The sequence below is a fragment of the Lacerta agilis genome, chromosome 12 (assembly GCF_009819535.1).
Source record: "Lacerta agilis isolate rLacAgi1 chromosome 12, rLacAgi1.pri, whole genome shotgun sequence".
Taxonomy (NCBI): Eukaryota; Metazoa; Chordata; class Lepidosauria; order Squamata; family Lacertidae; genus Lacerta; species Lacerta agilis.
In genome coordinates, this window is record NC_046323.1 from 10,679,686 (window position 1) to 10,699,244 (window position 19,559).

The 19,559-nt window shown below is 43.0% G+C and overlaps 1 protein-coding gene across 1 annotated transcript; it reads left to right on the top strand.

The window, feature by feature from the left end:
• The first annotated feature begins 993 nt into the window (after positions 1-993).
• TMEM42 (transmembrane protein 42) lies at positions 994-10,004 on the top strand. Its single transcript, XM_033165470.1, has 3 exons — positions 994-1,217; positions 8,206-8,352; positions 9,657-10,004. Exons 1-3 carry the CDS (start codon positions 1,059-1,061, stop codon positions 9,792-9,794), a joined length of 444 nt encoding a protein of 147 aa, XP_033021361.1. The 5' UTR covers positions 994-1,058; the 3' UTR covers positions 9,795-10,004.
• The last annotated feature ends 9,555 nt before the right edge of the window (positions 10,005-19,559 follow it).

Below are 19,559 nucleotides of genomic sequence, written 5' to 3' on the forward strand. Positions count from 1 at the left end.
TATACTGTGGGCAGTGTGAACTGTTTTGTTATTTGTTAATTAATGGTCATTTTTAACCAGACACCCTATAATATGAAACATCCCTGTAAACGGCCCAAGACCAATATTAAACAGAATTGCCAGTGGTTGTGTATGTCAACTGTACCCAGCTCATCTTGGAAGATCACAACACAACATTATTAATCAGACTGAATAAAATTCATGGACGCCTATTACAGAAGACTGGGAACGTTAGAATTTAAAACCGGTGCACAGGCACCAGAGGCAATAAACGAAAATACTTGTTCTGAAATTACCTAAGTTGGCTCTGCAGAAATTGACCTGGATAATAACTTGTTTCTTTTTTCTTTCCTTTTTTGTATTTAATTTTTATTAGTTTTCCAAATTTTAACAAATGAATCCAAATTGATTAAACATTTTTTAAATAATTAGGTTTTCCGCTCCTGTTGCATACATATGTCGAAATCTTCCTGGTGTATCTGCTCCATTGCTCTTTTTCAATCCTCTTCTCATCCCTCTGTTCTTTTTAATCCATTTGCATAGCTATCCGCTCATAACTCTAAGCCTGCTTCTGTTCTTGTCCCTTTGTTGAATGCAGCAGGTACCTTTTTCAGATCCCACTAATCACACAGGTTTTCTTCTATTTTATTCACTTCCCCCCTTCTTTTCAACTTCCTTACTACTAGTTGGTAGCTAGTAGTGTTCTTGCTTAGGGGGTGTAGTTTTTTACCTGGGCTCCTTTTCCATTATTAATTTTTGTGCGTGTGTTCTTCTCTGCCCTCCCCCTTGTTTCTCCTCAGTATATACATCTTCCACTTTCTCCCTCTCTCTGCGCATGCTGGGCGGGGCACGGAGGGTAAAGAGCATCCTTTGGGATTCCCCCCCCCCCTTAAAAATAAAGTGGTATGTTGCCGGTACACTGCCTTCGATCCCAGCCAGTTTTTAAAAGAGGGCGGAGCAGGGCTGTCACGTGAGCTGACCCAACCCGGAAGAGCGTGTCTGGGAGCCACGTGGTGGGCGTCCCCTTGCGCACGTGTGTTTGGAGCCTCGGAGTCGCCATGCCAGCCGGCTGGGGGGCTGCCTTCGCCGCCGGGGCCGGTCTGTTGGGGGCGCTGGCCGCCTGCTCCGCTAAGCTGGCCCTGGGGGCGGATTACCTGCGGGGAGCCTGCGCCGCGGTCGTCGGAGGCGAGGAGGCGGCCTCTGGTGCCTGCTCCTGGGTAAGAAGCGGGCTCTACTCCCTCCCGAGGGCAGGATCGGGGCGCAGTGCTACATTTGGGCAGCTGGGGAGAGGTTTGTGGCCCGTTTGTCCCGGAAGAGACGGGGGGGGGAATTAATGGATGGATGCAGCGACACGCGTAAAAACAGCTGGGAGGCATCTCCAAGCGACCCTCCGAAAGCGCATCAGTTTTCATCCGTGCGTCAGAACCTACGCTGTGCTTTTAGTGTCTCTGGGCTTGATCGCTACCCTGATCGCGGATCACACACACGGTTTTACATTGGAGAAAGCAGAGATTTAAAAGAAACACGGCAAAGTTTTGGAGACGTCTTTATAAACACGTTGCTTTGCGCGCGCCAGAATTGCCAGTCGGTTTGGGGTGCCTTAGGAATTAAATTTCCTGGCGGGAGGCAATTTTCTAAGGCAGAGGGCAGTCGTGGCTTTTCAGTGAAACAAAAGCATCGCATTGGGGCTTCAGAGGCTGAGCTGTGCGTTGGGAAATCTCATGTGCGAATCTCACCTTTGCCGTGAGGTGGCTCTCGAGTTCTCGCTCTCCAACTGCAGTAGGGTGAATGATCGCAATACTGAGGTTCTTGTAGGATTGCAACTTGATCAGAGATGGGGAACCTTGCTGTAAAGTCAGCCCCGAATTTAGGGAGCTGTGGGTGGTTGGTTCCCCCAAATAGGGCACCTTTCTGACAGGGCACATAGTAACAACAACAACAACAACGATAATAATAATAATAATATTGAGAAGATCCATTAAAAAAGGAACTGTTACCAAAAGGAACTATTGTGAAAATAAGAAATATCTAGGGGGAGTGGCAAAGGTCCTTGCTCAGAGCACCATATTACCAAAGTGCCACTGGTAAAGTCAACTCCAGCTTTCAAAAATAAGAACTGTAGTGTCTTCTGCTAAGGGCACTCAAACACAGCGTGTGGGAAATGGTATCCCTGCTTTGCAGATGCCATAAGAAACCTGAGGATTGTGAGGCCCCCATTCTGTGGCTTCTCCCCAGCCAGGCAGCCAGCTTCCTGATGGTTGGTGCTGGAAGGAGGAGCTACAGCTCGGGCTGCATTGCCCTGAGCTTTTCATGGGACTCCAGCTCCCACAGTGCAGCTTACCTGCAAAGGTAATTTTAAGGATCAAAGTAAAGTTGGGTGGGTCTCGCGATCTTTTCTTTAAAAAATGAATAGATGAAATGCAGCCACCGTGGGCCACCAACTTCTTTCTTCCTTCCGGCACAGAATTGCCCTCCTCCTACAGGGTATGTTTGCCCTGTAGTTGGAGAAGCAGGAAGCAGCACTCTGTCTTCAGCTTCTCAGATGGTTTAAATGCTGTTCTTAAAAAAATTATAACTAAAAGCATGGGGCAAACAGTAAGTGTGGAGGAGGGCAAATCAGAAAATCAATACGTGGGAGAGGGTGAAATACCCCAGGAATACAATTTTGTTGCCTGCATTTCCTTAGAAATGCACCCATTGGGAGATCCAGCCATAGACCACCTGTGTAACATATAGTTTGTCCTTAGAGCCTCCTGGAATATTTTTCCCCCTCCTCTCTTGGCACACAGTGGGAAATGGATTGCTTCCCCATTCATCTTTTAAGGTCCAACACAAAAGCCTGCCTGGGTGGCCCCCAGGTAACTGAAGGCACCCAAAGGTGTGGCAGAGGCCAGTTAATCCCCATGGTGAATCAACGCCTTTCTGTTCTCTGTTTATTCAAAGGACCATTTATTTGTGCCCATTCTGTGCTTGATTCTCCCGCCCGCACCCTTTTCTTTTCCTTCTGGTATTCTGTCAGGTCCACCTTATGTAAGCTGCCTGTTGTGTAGGGCATACCCACGAAGGCAGGATTTGCATTAACAACAGAAACCGCATGTCCCTGTACACATTCGCGGAGATTTTCAGGGTCATTTGCCCATGGAGTTTCATCCTTGACAGACACACTTGGGACCCAAAGATGCAGAGGGAAATGCCTGAAGCAGAGATTGGGTCACACTGCAAGTCCATAATAATCATAATAATCATCATATCATTTATTGGCTTTGAGAAGATATCTGAAGGCAGCCCTGTTTAGGGAAGTTTTCAATGTTTGAAGATTTATTCTGTTTAATATTTTGTTGGGAGCCACCCAGAGTGGCTGGGGAAACCCAGCCAAATGGGCGGGCTATAAATAAATTATTATTATTATTATCATCATCATCATTATTATTTATATCCCAGCCATCTGACTGGGTTTTCCCAGCCACTCTGGGTAGCTCGCAACAGAATACAGTGGTACCCCATAACACAGGCGTGCTTAACACGAACGCCCCCCCCAAAAAAACCCCGGAAGTTCACGCGTTTTTGCGCTTCTGTGCATGCACAGAATGCTTTTGCGCACCCGCGCGTTGCGCACGCTCCAGGGAGGACTTCCGGGTCACGGAGGTCCGTAAGTTGAACGTACGCAACACGGAGCATACGCAACTTGAGGTATGACTGTGATAATAATAATAATTATAATAATTATAATAAAGCGATAAAGCACCCAACATTAAAAAAATCCATAAGCAGGGCTGCCTTCACATTACCATCCATGAAGGTGGATATACAATCATATTCCCCTGTGTGTTTGCATTTATATAAATATAAAATATCAAAGGATGTAAGCAAGATGGCGACGTGAAGAGCAGCCTCTACTTGCATTCGGTAATGCTTATCTCCTTTTTTTAAGTTCTTTTAAACTTTTTTTCATTTTTATGTTCTTTTCAACGTTTTTAAGAGCCTTAACGGCGTTTTAGAATTGTTTTTATTGTTTTATGGTTTTACTACTCCTATAAATCAGCAAGTCAAAGTTACAGATAAAGACTGCTAATGAGTGAGTTGTTAAAGAGAACTACGCCCATTAATTAATGCGGCTTGCCCTGATCTGACTCTGTGGATTGAGGGATCCTCTCCCCCTCTTCGATTGTGCTGACATGAGGGGGAAGAAGCGCATTAGGCAGCATTCCAGTGAGGCCATGGACACTGCCAAGAAACAGATGAAAATCAGTGATTTTTTTGTCCAACAATGACCTGGCAGAGATTTGTAGCAACTTTCCTACTGCAAACAGTTTTGCTGCTCTAGTCTCTAGTGCTACTCACGAGGAGTCCGGCTGCATGACGGGCGAGACACAGTCAGCCCCGAGTTCAAGAGTGGAGGCATACTCCTCTGAACCAATTCAAACAACTTCACCTGAAATACCACAATTATCCGCCCAGGTTACTGCGGACCGAGGGATGATGGAACTGTTAACCTGCCAGTCCGGACTGATAACGCATTTATATTATGGTGGCCAGAGTAGGGATCCTGCACCTTAAAATAGTGGTGTGGAAGAGGGAATTGCACGACAAGCTATCTCTCTTCCTCACGCCTCTTAAAGGTGCAGAGCCCTGTCCTCCTCTCCCTTGGGCCAGCCGAAGATGCTGTGTAGCCATGAACTGGCAGGATGCTGACAGTGAGCACACCGGGGAGAGGGGCAGTGGCTTGTAGGGAATTGCACTGGCCGGGAGGCAAGAATCAGAGGTGGGAGAAGCTTCAGAGCTGCAGGGAGAGGCAGGCGAGATAAACGGAAGTGTTTTCCCCACCCTCTGCTGCACCACTGTGTCCTAGAACCAGAAGGGGGCTGAAAAGCGATGAGCGGTGGAAGCTGCCACACAGGCACAGTCTCTGGCTGCATGTATGCAGCCTATCAGGGGAAGGTACATAAACTGGTAGAGGGAGAGTGGTCTCCTGTTGCTGCAACTGGTCCATAGAATACAGACCTGGGAATATCTACCTAGTCACTAGATTGGTGTGTGTAGGAACCCAGAGCTGTAGAAGCGACTGTAAGTGTTATCTTTGTCAATAAAGAGTTGACAAAGAGTTGCATTGCCTGGAAAGTGCCCTTGACATGTGTCCAGTGCTTCCTGTGTAAGCTGCTTTCCCTCTGCGTTTGTGGATCTGTTTGAATCAATTTGCTCTGTGTCCTTGCGGCATGCGTATGGATATCTCTGTCCCCCGCAACAGGGCAGTAAGCATGCAAATCTAACCTGAAGTTGCAAAAGCTATTTGCTAATAAGAAAGATTATTTGCCAAGCGCAATCGGACTTCGCTCAGAGTAAATACTTCGGATCTTGCCAATCAGAGTTTGTTTGAAGAAGGGCTCCTTGGAATGCTCAATTTAGTTGAGAAATGCTTAGTCAGTTGGCGAGGCAGGGTTTTTTTTTCTCATTTGGCTAAGCTGTTTCCTGAACAACTGGAAGAAAGATCCTGCTAAAGAATGCTTGAATTGGGAGATGTCTCCTCACATTTAAAACCCTTGACAGGCTCATCCATAATCTTTCAGTACAGTATTCCGCTCTGAGAAGTTTATATCACTGGCTTCTGAACCAGAGTGAATCTAGACCAGAACTTGGCTTTATCTAACTATGAGGAAATATGGGACACATAGGTAATTATGTATAATACACCAACGAAGATCTAAACTGGTGCCAGAGTGGTCTTGTTTCTACTGACCCATTTTGCTTTCTTTATACTTGTGTGTAAAAAGCTGTTGATTCTCCCCCCTGCCCAAGCAAGCTTGTTTCTGTAGCTGTTGCAGAAGAAGTGAAGCCATTTCCTCCACAGGACCGAAGCCGATGGAGCTAGCAACACGGAGCACTTTGTCCTTGCTTGGGCAGCTCAGTCACTTACCTGGAGGGAATTCCTGGTCTCCAGCGGTGACCAAATGAGTGGTTAAAAACAAGGCTCTGTTAGGTGCATCATAACAATCTGAATAAAGTTGACCAGTGTCTGTCTGTACCTTCTGAAATTTATGCCATCACGCACGGCTGTGAGTTTTGTTGTAAGAATTTTAAGGTGTTTTATTTATATAATAATAATTGTTATTAATGTACCAAAACAAATAAGGCCACATGTCTGAAAAACAGCACAGGAAGACAGGCCTCACTCCATTTTGACTCCCAACTGACCAAGTATTTCTTTGTCTCAGGAACAAAGGGGGGGGGGTTGCCCCTCCAGCTACTCAGCAGCCCTCTGTCTGAGTGATAATCTCTGGCATCCTTATATCTGAGTGTCAGACAAAAGGGTGTGATTAACTTGGCTGGGATATAGGGAAATGTAAATATCTTTTGTTTCACTTGATAGGTTTTTGGTGGAGGGCAAGAGGAGACATGGGGGCAGGGTCCAAGATACTCAGATCACTGCTACCAGACCCTCCCAATTTGTGATGTAATTCTAATGTATGGAGGGGTGGTCTTGAGCTGGAGGGGAGCAATTTCAAAAGTCTATATAGGAGCTTGCGCGCCTTTGTTGGAGGTCTTTTGCTTGCAAGACACCCTGCTGCTGCAGCAGTTTCTAATAAAGGGCTATCGCCTTGCTTTGGGAGATTTTGTATCGTCTCTATTTATTCATAAGTGCTCCTGAGAGGAGGGGAGCCCTACTAAGGCTCTCCCCCGGGTTCGTGGACTCCCTTCTGGGGTTGAACCTAACTTTTATAACAGTTTGTTCTTCCAGAAGGGTAGACTATAGAAGTTGACTTTGTAGCTCTGGCTCCTAGAGACCATAAGGACATATCCCTTCTTTTCCCCCAAACTCTAGCCATTGCTTCTGTGATCCTAAATTGTATGGAGGAAGATATACGGCTACTATTTTGTTGGCCTCTTCTGCAGTTCTCCTTCGTTCGTTTGTCCCTTTCTCTCGTTTTCTGTATAAAGACTTGAGGGATGAGATCATCACCCCTCTTTTATTGTCCATTCCGGGTCGCCCAACGGCTGCCACGGTGTCCTTTCTCCTGGCAGATCAAGAGGAGCAGGTGACAGCAAAGTTTGCAAGGTTTTTAGCTGGGGCAATCAGAATAAGGTGCACTATTTGACTATTGGTTCAAAACCCTAAAATGTATTTTATACAATTGACTTTTTATTTCTATTCTTTGTATATCGTATTGTTGTTTTATTGCTATAGCCGACGGCTGACGCAAATAAACATTCATTCATACAAACTTCATACAAGACGAAGAATTGACCAGTGCCACAAATTAGAATTAATGCACACTCATATCAGAGTGAGCTGTAAATTGATACCTATAGTCCTTTATATGCTAAACTTTTATGCTCTTCCACATCTGTTTAATGCTCCTAACCCTTCTTTTAGATTCTTAGTGTTTTTTATGTACCTTCTGTTTTAATAATTTTTAGCTTTCCAAAATGACTGTACCCCACCCTACTCATTGCTGGTCTACGGCCATAATAAAGATTTGATTGACTGAAAACAAGGAATGGAAATTGCTCTGTCGGCATTGGCACCATAGCTGTCAAGTTTCGGATTTGAAAATAAGGGATCAGCAGTCTCACCTATCCCGGGGACAGTCACATGTCAGTGGTGGGCGGAGCCAGAAGCAAAAGTGGGTGGAGCAGCAATGTAAACTCCAAGCGGGCTCGGCTCGGAGCGGAGCAAAGAGGAAGGCAGCCATGTGCTCCGCGCAATCTTCTTGTCTGATCCCATCAAAACAGGACAGGAAGCAGCACCTGCTCAAAGGCAGCCAGGCTCCGCCCGCCAGCTAACCCTATTGGCCGGCTGAGGGGCTCGGTGGCAGCGGATAGGGGCTGATGCAGGGGGAGGAATACACCCCCCTGTAAGCATGGGAAACGGCTCCCACTTGCTTTGAGGGCTGAGACTTTTCTCTCCATGTAGGCGAGGTCTTCCCACCCAGTCCCTGGCCAGCAGGGGAGGAGCTGCTTCCATTAAAAACGGGAAATTTAAGGGAAATAAAAAATAAGGGAGAGCAGCGGGAAACTGCTTGAAATAAGGGAGAATCCCGGGGGAAACGGGATACTTGACAGCACTGATTGGCACAGCGGATCCAGAACATGTTTTCTGCCTCCGCAGCGCTCCCTGTTTTGACAATGCAATTCTCTCAGATCTCGCATCTCACGAAATTGGCGGAAAATGCAGTGCAGTTAAAATGTCCCTCCCCAATTGTTCCACAGTTGCCCGTGATGCTTCGCATTGTATGCGGCGGCCTCGTGCTTGCATGCAACGCAGTCATGTGGACTTTCTTTGCCAAAGCCTTGAGATATTCCTCCTCCTCGGCTACAGCAACTTTGACCTCAACAGCGTCTAACTTCATCTCTTCCGTAAGTACAAGTGACGTCTTAGGGGCAACCAGTGTGATCGGTCAAAGCATGTCCTGACTGCATTTTTTAAAAAAAATTAATTTTTTAAATTAAATATTTTCTTGAATTAACAAAGTACATTTGCGTGATACTTTTTGGAAGACCAGTTTTTGAGTGAGATGAGGAATTGGCAGGAAATTCCTATACACTTTTTTCTGTTCTTGGGTACTGTGCTCCCTTCTCTACTTATGTAACATAAATCAGGCTAGGAGAAAAGAGCTGCGCAGTGAAATTTAAGAATTGAACCCCAGTGCTGCTAATAATATAATACGTTAAACCAGCACAAAAGAGTGAGGCGTTGCTGCTGGAGGAGGAAATGGTATTTTTAGTGGTTTTCCTTACTTTTAAAAAATGCCTCTGAGCACTTACATGGATCCAGGATGGCAACTTCGCTCAGTGCCACCTTTCAGAGTTGCTTTTAACCGAACCTCTGATGAGTCCTAATTTAATAGTGTCTTCTTGTAAAATCCTTAGTTCAAGAACTCGCTTTCTGGAACCCCTTTAATAGGTGCTTGCGAGGTGTGTGAGATGAGCAAGGCCCTCTAGCAGAGGGATTCTTTAAGAAGAAGCTCTTTGTTCCTAAGAAGGAAAACGAAACGTTCATATGTAAATGCAATGTAAATTTTTGGGATTAAAGCACCTATTTTTCTCCGATTTCAACATAACAGTGGTACCTTGGTTCTCAGACACCTTGGTACTCAAACAACTTGAAACCCAAACCCTGCAAACCCGGAAGTAAGTGTTCTGGTTGGCAAACTTTTCCCAGAAGCCGAACGTGCTCCGTTTTGAGTGTTACACTGACGTCTGTCTGTTTTTGCTATTTGTTTTGCGTTTTTGCGGCTCTCTTCGTTTTGTTTCTGTGACTGGGTGGAACCCAGTTCAGCTACTGATTGATTGATGGATTGTGTGACCTGCAGTACATCGTTTATTGCTTTCATTTTATGGATCCATGGCCTCGCTGGATAGTAAAATTCATGTTAAATTGCTGCTGTAAGGGTTGTTTTTTAAAAGTCTGGAACGGATTAATCCCATTTTGCATTACTTTCTACTGGAAAGCGCGCCTTGGTTTTGGAACGCTTTGGTTTTGGAATGGACTTCCGGAGCGGATTAAGTTTGAGAACCAAGGTACCACTGTATTCAGCTGGTAGGGAACATCCAGCCAATGGGCCAAATTTGTTGTTATTATTACTACGTCTATCTGCTGGTCTTCCTTCCGAAGGAGTCCAGGGCGACAGCCTCCTTCTTTTCTTTTCTTTTCTTTTCAGGCTTTTCTTGGCAGTTTGCTCTTTGGCGAGACTCATGCCCTGTTGTGGTGGATAGGGATATCCTTAACCCTCCTCGGACTTTTGCTGCTCCACACGACACCACGCTTGGCAGAGGAAAAGAAGGAAAAGACGAGATGAAAACTCGCATGTGGGTTAAAAACAACCACCACTCGGGCCTTCCGGCTTGCCTTGCCTAGCCTGGTGATGTTACCTCTCACTTTTCTTCACGGGGACGGATTTTGAGCTGACTGCAAAGACTACAGTGACAAGGGGCAGCAAAGGAGGAGGGTCTTTGAGGAGAGACATTGGGCATTTGGTAAATAAGGACAGTTGCCACAGAGCTAGATGATGGGTACGGCCCAGAGCCAAGGTGGATAAAAATCAATGGGTTGTGTTTTTTTTAATTATTATTTTTTTAAAAAATGGAATTTTTTTATTTAAATCAGTTTGTTTTTTCATCAGATATTTAAAATAAAAAGCTTTTGGAAGAAAATCATTTCTAAATATAGTTTTCTATTTAAGTTACATTATAGTCCAAAGGCTATTCATGAGGAAATAAGGATTTGTTTTAAGTTTTTCATGTGTTCTAAAACTCAGTTTTGTTTTGTGTTGTTGTCGTTTTTTTAAAAAAAGTTTAACCACGTCAGTTAAGAAACATGGACACATATGCTATTATGTTATTGTTTTAGTTAAATAAATTGTTTGAATTGTTACTAAGGAAATGATTGTTTTTCTAAGTACATTGTTTAAATGTACTTTCTGATAAAGCACAGCAGAAAAGTAGTCCAAATATAAACAGTTAACTTATTAAACCTCACAGTAGTTTCATAATTATCTACCTGAAGGCAGCCCTGTTTGGGGAAGTTTTTAATCTGTGATATTCTAATGTATTTTAATATTTGTTGGAAGCTGCTTAGAGTGGCTGGGGACACCCAGCCAGATGGGCAGGGTACAAATAAATTATTATTATTATTATTATTATTATTAGTCTATGTATTTTTATTTTTAATAGTTTGACCAAATCAGTAATTTTTGATATAACTGTAAAAACTACTCTGAAAATGTATTTTTCCAAAAATGAAACCTTCCTCTGGTTGTAAATATTAAGATTATACCAGCAAGAATGAGTCTTTCTGTAAAAAAAATATATGATTTAAATCAAGTCTTACTGACTAGTGATTTAAATTGTGATGAGCAATTCTTATAATTTCAATATTTCTATTGTTCTGTTGTCTACTCCTAGAGTTACCTGCCTGTTTCCCGTTTTGTTTATTCTGCTTAATTAAAAGGTGAAAGAATATAATCCTAGTGACCTAAATGACTAAACTGGTTATCCTTGTTTGTTTACTGTCTTAAACTTAATCTTGCTATTTATCTAGGTGGGGACCAGTCTTTTACAGGAGGCGTTGATTAAATTTGGCTGGTAACTAGATTGCATGTGCTGATCTTTACACAAAGGTGTTAGGAGCTCAATATGTCTCCTTGATGCCTTCCAGGACAGGTTTGAGATAAGGCTGGCACTAGGTTCAAGGAAAGTTCATAATGGGGATCTTTACTCATATTGAGTTAGGCCAGGCCGTACTCATGTCGTGATCTACAGTAAAAGTTCAGATGGGGACACACACCCATTCACACTAATTCTACATTTGCTTGCCTCTCCCACTTCACAAATTGTGTATGTGTTTTATACCTAGTCTTTCTTTTAACTATACGTAATAGACTTACATGAGAAGAGAAGACTCCCTGGAAAAGACCCTGATGTTGGGAAAGATGGAGGGCACAAGGAGAAGGGGACGACAGAGGATGAGAGGGTTGGACAGTGTTCTCGAAGCGACTGGCATGAGTTTGGCCAAACTGCGGGAGGCAGTGAGGAATAGGGGTGCCTGGCGTGCTCTGGTCCATGGGGTCACGAAGAGTCGGACATGACTGAACGACTGAACAACAACAAATAGACTTACAATGACAGAACCACACTTGAAACAAACAAACAAACAAAATCCTTCCAGTGGCACCTTAGAGACCAGCTAAGTTTGTTCTTGGTATGAGCTTTCGTGTGCATGCACACTTCTTCAGATACACTGAAATAGAAGTCTTATTTCAGTGTATCTGAAGAAGTCTATTTCAGTGTATCTGAAGAAGTGTGCATACACACTAAAGCTCATACCAAGAACTAACTTAGTTGGTCTCTAAGGTGCTACTGGAAGGAATTTTTAATTTTGTTTTGATTATGGCAGACCAACATGGCTACCTACCTGTGACTAGAACCAAACTTGAAAACACATGGATTGATGCTTCTGGAAACATTGCTTGGTATAATCCCATAGCAAATGTTAGCCCACCTTTTTTTTTGTCTCCTCAGCCCCAGACCTTCGTTTGTTCAAATGTAATCACACCCTGATCAGGCTGAATTTGAACCCAAATTTAGACCACAGCGCCATCCAGACCACCACATCTGTCTTTCCTGCTAACTAGCTTGACGGCCTGTGCAACTGGCAACCTGACTTGTTCCCAATTGAGCTATGACCTGTTTAGTACAGTTCTTGTCTTTTTCCTCTCTGCCTATCCTGCTTGCAAATATATCAAAAAAGTAAATTCCGCTGAAATCGGTGGAGCTTCCTTTCAAATAAATGTGTTTAGGATGTAAGAATATAAGAAAGGTTGAAGTAACACAGATGCTTCGGTGATTTTGGAGAAGAGACTCTGCTGCTCCATCACCCCAATCTAGCCGTTTACACCTTGGCAGCCCATCCGTTATTTGACATTTTAAATACGTTTGGGCAATCTCAGCAAATTGGAACATCATTTTTCAACCAAGCTCCTTTCTGCGCCAGTCCCACAGCTAGAAGCCTTACCGGTAAGAGCTCCTGGGCTTTTCGCGGTTGGCAAGACTCCTTCATCTCTGACAAAAGTGTAAAGGTGACCTATGAAAGGCAAAGTCGGGAGTTGGGCTTGTGCCACTTGTCACCTTCCGTGGGTGACAAAAGAGCACCTCCTTTTCAGTTCCTGATTCTCTCACAAAGCTATTCAGGCTTTTGCTTGTCTTGGAAGAATATAGACGATGAAAGAATTGTTGGCAAGATTTTGACAGCATGGAGAGAGAGAAAGAGAAATGGAGAGACACATATTTTTATTTGGCCTTCTAACTCTCTGTGGGAAGAAAAACACAATGTATTGTTTGAAAATACAACACTGCTTCTGGTTTTTTTGTTTTCTAAAACGTCATGGGGGTTAATTAATGTATTAGTTTGAAGACTTTTCCATTACAAGAGAGAGCAGAATACATGAACAAACATCACATTGTACCCATTACAAGTGTAACCATCAAATATTCTCTCTTCAGAGTCACTAGAGATCAAATCCGTTGAAAGTGTAACAGGTTGTGCGTGAAAAATCACACAGGAGAGAGTTTTAATAGGGCATCATTGTTTTTGAGTCAGCATTTATCAGCCATTAGAACCATTTCCCCCTGTAATATTTCCATAGATATTTTGACCATTATAAGCAGTTCTCATATGTTGTCAAACCACTGATAATTATATTGTTGAAAGCCTTGGGCATTTATTTGATGGAAAAGTGAAACAGATATTTGCTGAGGTAAAATAAATGCTGTTTAGGAACGCCAGCATTTTAATGGAAAAGAAGAAGATAAGGCTGCATTTACCTGTAGCTTGTAAACCATTTTGTTGAAGGATGGTATTGACAATTTATTTGATTCAGTGTGGGTGATCTGTTCAGGATTTTGTGACTCTATGATGTTTTCACCGTCCACCATGATACTGTTTCATGTATTGCTGGTTTATACTGTTGTATGCGTTGCTGACGTGCTCTGGTCCATGGGGTCACAAAGAATCGGACATGACTAAACAACTAAACGACAACAATTTGTCTTATAATTTTTTTAAAAAAAATATTGCTCTGAATGCATCCTTAGCCTGCCAGCCCTTGCAGGAATCTTTTGCCCTATGTGGCGCTGGAACCTACGACCCTGAGATTTAATAAGAGTCCCATGCGCTATCAATTGAGATATGCTCCCCATACAAGACCTCTCTTGCCATATGTACTTTGCAGGCAGTCCTGGGGGCTATTGTGTCAAGTCTATAATGGAGAACCGGTCTATTTAAAAATGGCATTTGTACTGACAAAAGCCTTAATCCTTAGGCTGCCACAAGCACCTAGCATTGCCTTTTGTCTTGCACTCATGCAGCCGATGGAGACACTGGAATCCTTTTCTCCTCTGAGACCCAAAATCACCCCTCTCTTTTTTTTCTGGCAGTGAATTCTTGCGTGAAAGATAAACCAGAAAGTCCAGTTTGTGATGCATTCTTCCAGGCATGCCAGACCACAGTCTCTGCAGGTTCCCAAATGTAAACCTTTGTACACTAGTGGCATCCTCACCATTGCTACCCAGTGAAGTTCCCATTGTTTCAGGATGACCTGAAATTCACATCCTGTTGTACTTGGAAATAGAATTACATGAAAATGATGTACCCGGTGGTATTTGACTCCTACCAAGCTGGCAAAAATGTATAGGACAAGTACAAATACCTGCTGGAAATGTAAAGAAAAAGAAGGTACTTTTATCATATGTGGTGGTCCTGTAAGGTGGTAAAAGCTTTCTGGGAGATGATGTATAATGAATTGGAAAAAATGTTTAAAATAACTTTGGTTTAAAAAAACACCAGAAGCTTTTTTTATTAGGAATTACAGGTACTGGCATCCCAAATGAGCAGAATTTTTTTTTTTTTAAGTATGGAACAACAGCCGCCCGGATGTTACTAGCCCAGAGAGGGAAAGAAGACAAGGCCCCTACCAGAGAGGAATGGCAAACCAAGCTGATGGATTATGCCGAAATGGCAAAGCTGAGTGGAAAACTCTGGAACCAAGAGGGCAAAAACTTTATAAAAGAATGGGGGAAATGTATAAGTTGTTTAAGAGATCCCTGTAAGCAGGTGGAAACATTGGCAGGATTTTGATTTCACTTGTAGTGTAACAATTTCCATGGAAAATATGGATCGACATAATAGCTAGAGTTTGGAAGAAGATGCCCTTTTAAATATTTAAAATGGGGCTCCAGGGAGAGGGTGGGGGAAAGTCCTAAGATTCGGAGGAGTCTCTGTATATGGATATGCATTTGATTTTTTTAATATAATTTTGTATTGGGAAATAAAAAATTGTTTTTTAAAAGATAAAATAAAAAAGGATGGTCCATTTCAAGTTTGGTTCAGGTTATACAAAAATAAACCAGAGTTTTAAAACAGGCATTGGGAAGGAGGGTTGTGCTACACCCTAGAGACTAGGGATGGATAAATCTTACATTTTTGCTTTCTATTTTGCCTATCTTCAATTTAGCTCTCGCCGTTTCTGCATCAGTTTTTAATATTTAGAAACGGTCTGCATAAAAATTCTTATACCTCTTCTTGCACATTTTTTCCAGTATACCCCTTTTTATTCCCAGTTTTGCCTAATATGCATGTATTTGCAAACAGCCCGTCATTTTAGAAAGCAATTTTGCATGTCATCTTCTGTGGGAGGGTTTCCCCCCCCCCCTGGGCTTTTGGCCCTTACTTTGAAGGGTTTCAGGTACTTGTGGTCACTCTGAGTGAGGCAGGTTCTATAAGCATCTGCCTTTTATTTGAATAGACGTTTTGTTTTGTTGTGATTGTTTTTAGAGTTAATATTGTGTTGTAAGTTGCTTTGGGTCACTTTTGTGAGGTGGCAGCATCTCTGTTCACACATTCATTTTGGAAGTTCAAATTAGGCAGGTTTGTATTAAAATGTGAACTGAACAAATCTCTCGCCCATCCCTACTAGAGACTAGATCTTTTTGAATGATGGAAGTGTTCAACAGCCATAGTCCATATTTATTTTATTTTTAAAAATTTTTAAAGACAAATCAATTATGAAGTGTAGTACCTTCCCCTTGCAAAAGGATTGAGCATTCAGGAGATATTTTGGAGCTCTAGCCTGGATTTTACATATAAAATAATGCCCATTGGACATACCAAATACGCGAAACCGATTGCAAAGGTGAGGTGCTATATAATACAGCTTTTCCCACTGGCAGAATGGAAGTTTTACTGAGCATGTAGATAGGCAGGGCCTTAGCACAATATATCTAAAACAAATAAATCCTTAAGTGCATCTATTCCAGGAATGCCAAAGCCAACTCGGCTATGCCTCGAGATTAATCTTGAAATCACATTTGCACAAGGAAACAAAATGCATGGCCTCATAAATTTCCCCAGCTGATGATGATAAAAAGAGGTGATCAACGCACCCCTCTTTTTGCAATTTTCATACCACTTCTTTCGCAGAAGTTGACTTCTGATAAAACTCATTTACTCTGAAGTAAGTTCTACTTAGCTTGAGGTAGCTCGTTGCCAAACGAGCGTATAGAAAACGACAGTCTTCCAACGACAGTACTCTTAAGCGGGGGGGGGGGGAGTTGAAAATTGCAGCAAATGGCAGAAATAGGTTTTCCTGGGTGAATTTCCTCCACTGAGGCTTAGAAAAAACTATTTGGATTCCCAGGTTTCTTAAAACTGTCTGTCCCATAATGCAGCAATTGTGAGAGGGAGCACATCTCTCATATTCCCAATTCTCACAGTACAAACCTACGGTGAAAGGAGGGTGGGAATTTTAACATTTCTCCTAGAAAAAGGGAGACACAACTTAGTTGTTAGGTTTCAACTTTCATTACCACCAGCCTGCTGAAGGGCCGTAGGTTATCCATGCTTTCCCCTAGGATGCTCAAATTAAAAGAATTAATACCACTAACTGTCGATAGGTTTGGCAGATGTAGTTACCCAAACTAGCAATCCCAATCAACATTTGTATCTAATTGTATCTAAGGGACGCAGGTGGTGCTGTAGTCTAAACCACAGAGCCTCTTGGGATTGCTGATCAAATCCCCGCCACGGGGTGAGCTCCCGTTGCTCAGTCCCAGCTCCTGCCAACCTAGCAGTTCAAAAGCACAGCAGTGCAGGTAGATAAACAGATACCGCTGTGACGGGAAGGTAGAGCCAGCATGGTGTAGTGGTTAAGAGCGGTAGATTTGTAATCTGGGGAACCGGGTCCGCGTCTCCGCTCCTCCACATGCAGCTACTGGGTGACCTTGGGCTAGTCACACTTCTTTGAAGTCTCTCAGCCCCACTCACCTCACAGAGTGTTTGTTGTGGGGGAGGAAGAGAAAGGAGAATGTTAGCCGCTTTGAGACTCCTTCGGGTAGTGATAAAGCGGGATATCAAATCCAAACTGCTCCTCCTCCTCTTCTTCTTTGCGCTCTAGTTTCCGTCATGGTGTCCCTTTGTGCCAGAAGCGATTTAGTCATGCTGACTACATGACCCGGAAAGCTGTCTGCGGACAAACGCCGGCTCCCTCGGCCTGAAAGTGAGATGAGCGCCGCAACCCCAGAGTCTTGCACGGGACTTAACCGTCCAGGGGTCCTTTACCTTTACCTTTTTGTTCTTTTTTTCTTACTAATTACCACTTTTAACTGTGTGTGATGGTGGGGGAAGCCATGTTAGAACCAGCTATCTATACCAACTTGTATCACAGAAAATGTCAAAATAAAATAAAAAATTCCTTCCAGTAGCACCTTAGAGACCAACTAAGTTTGTTCTTGGTATGAGCTTTCGTGTGCATGCACACTTCTTCAGATACAGAAAATGTGCTACCTATATGCTATGTCTATATACCTTAAAATAAACCTATATACATACCAGGAGTGGGAACTTAATTGTTTCCGAAGAGCTGGCCTTGGAAATCCTAGCCTTGAGGCTTCACAAACCAGCCACTTTGTGGAGTCATATACCAAAGGTGGAGAGGTCTTAGGTCAATACTTTTTCTTCTTCTCTTGGACAATTATGGGTTTTAGATATGTTTACACCCAATCAATATTTGCTGTACTCAGCAGTCCACAAGTTATGACCGCTGAAACATTATTATTTGCTTTAGGTGTTGACTGGTTGAGGGAAAAAGGTGGCGACTGTTTCTGCAATCTCCACAGTGTAAAGAAACAGCTAACTAATTTTATATAATAAAAACTCTCTAGGTTGAAATGGGCAATAAAACACTTTTTCAGCAATAGTCCTTTGAAAGTCAGGGGTGAAATTATAAACCATCAACTTATCAGTTGTTTTTCTTCTTCTTTACCCTTTTAAAGATCAGAAATGGCAAATGCTATGAACGAAGGCTTCCCTTTTACCAAACACTTCCTTAAAATAACATTAACATAGAGCGCATTGCAGTAGTCCGAGCGGGAGATAACCAGCGCATGTACCACTCTGGCAAGAAGGGTCTCAGCCAGCGTACCAGGTGGAGCTGGTAGACAGCTGCCCTGGACCCAGAACTGACCTTCGCTTCCATGGACAGTTGTGAGTCCAAAATGACTCCCAGGCTGCGCACCTGGTCCTTCAGGGGCATAGTTACCCCATTCAGGACCAGGGAGTCCCCCACATCTGCCCACCCCCTGTCTGCCAAAAACAGTACTTCTGTCTTGTCAGGATACAACCTCATTCTGTTAGCCGCCATCCATCCTCCAACCATCTCCAGACTCTCACACATTTGTATTTGCAGGTAGGTAGCTGAGTTGGTCTGCCATAGTCAAAACAAAATTGCTCTGGGAAACCAAAGGAATAATGTTAATTCACCAACAATCTGCCCTTAACAAATATTTTCTAGTTACAGGTGGGTAGCCGTGTTGGTCTGCCATAGTCAAAACAAAATAAAAAATTCATTCCAGTAGGACCTTAGAGACCAACTAAGTTTGTTCTTGGTATGAGCTTTTATACCTGCCACCCCCTGGTTTTAAAGTATCTATTTGCGGGGCATTTGTTTGGTTGTAAGTCACTTTGGTTTGCCGTGGGCAAGACAAGGCAACTAACAAACTTAATCTATATATATATAGATATATATAGATATGTTCCCATTGTGTGTGCGGCGGACACCAATGTTCTCCGTAACTGCTGGACCAAAGCGCATCAAATTAGTACAAAGCGTAACATGACCATCAAGGAAGTATCTGGCATCATAAAAAAAAAAACATCTGTCATGCCTAAAATATAGAATAAAGACAAAAAAAATTGGCGCACGCATTAGACATCACCAGAAAAACAGCGCCCTCTAGTGACGGCTATATTGGTACTGCAGGTACAAAAGCTAGACCTTGGCTCCACAATTTGATGTCATACCTGGTACTGCAGCTAATACAGCTTCTCCCTGGCAGAGCTCCGTCGGCCATTTGCAATATCACAAACTGGTAATTGAAAGGGGGGGCCGAAAATAGGGTAATTGAAAACAGGGAGGTCCCGCAAACTAAATCAATACAATCATTTAAAAAACCATTAAAATCCACAGCAACGCATGGCCGGGTCAGCTAGTAAATGAATAAAATAGTCTGTATTTGAAAATGCCAACCTTAAATAAATATCTCTGCAGGTTTCCTCTGCTTTCAGCCTCAACTGGCTACAGATGAGGATGACAAGAGTTTTAGCAAGTCCTTGATCCTGACGCCACTAAAATCCATGACCAGAGCAGTTGATTAAACCAATAACTCGACCAAACAGTTGACTTAATGAGATAAACAACGCTCCCTTAAGGAGCAAAGTTCTTCTGATGGCCATTTTGATACAGTCCATTTCGCACAGCTGTCAACTTTTCCCTTTTTTTAAAGGGAAATTCCCTTATTCCGAATAGGATTCCTCGCGAGAAAGGGGAAAAGTTGACAGCTATGCGGGCATTTCGTCCAAATTGTGAATGAAAAAGCAAGGCATGTGAGTGACTTTCACTTGATTTCACAGGTAAGCCACCTGTCAGAGCGTTAATTGGCACATGTCTCCTCGGCTACTTAGGATGCTTTCATGCTCGTTGCAAACTTTTAAAGTTGTCCTTGCATTTCAATTT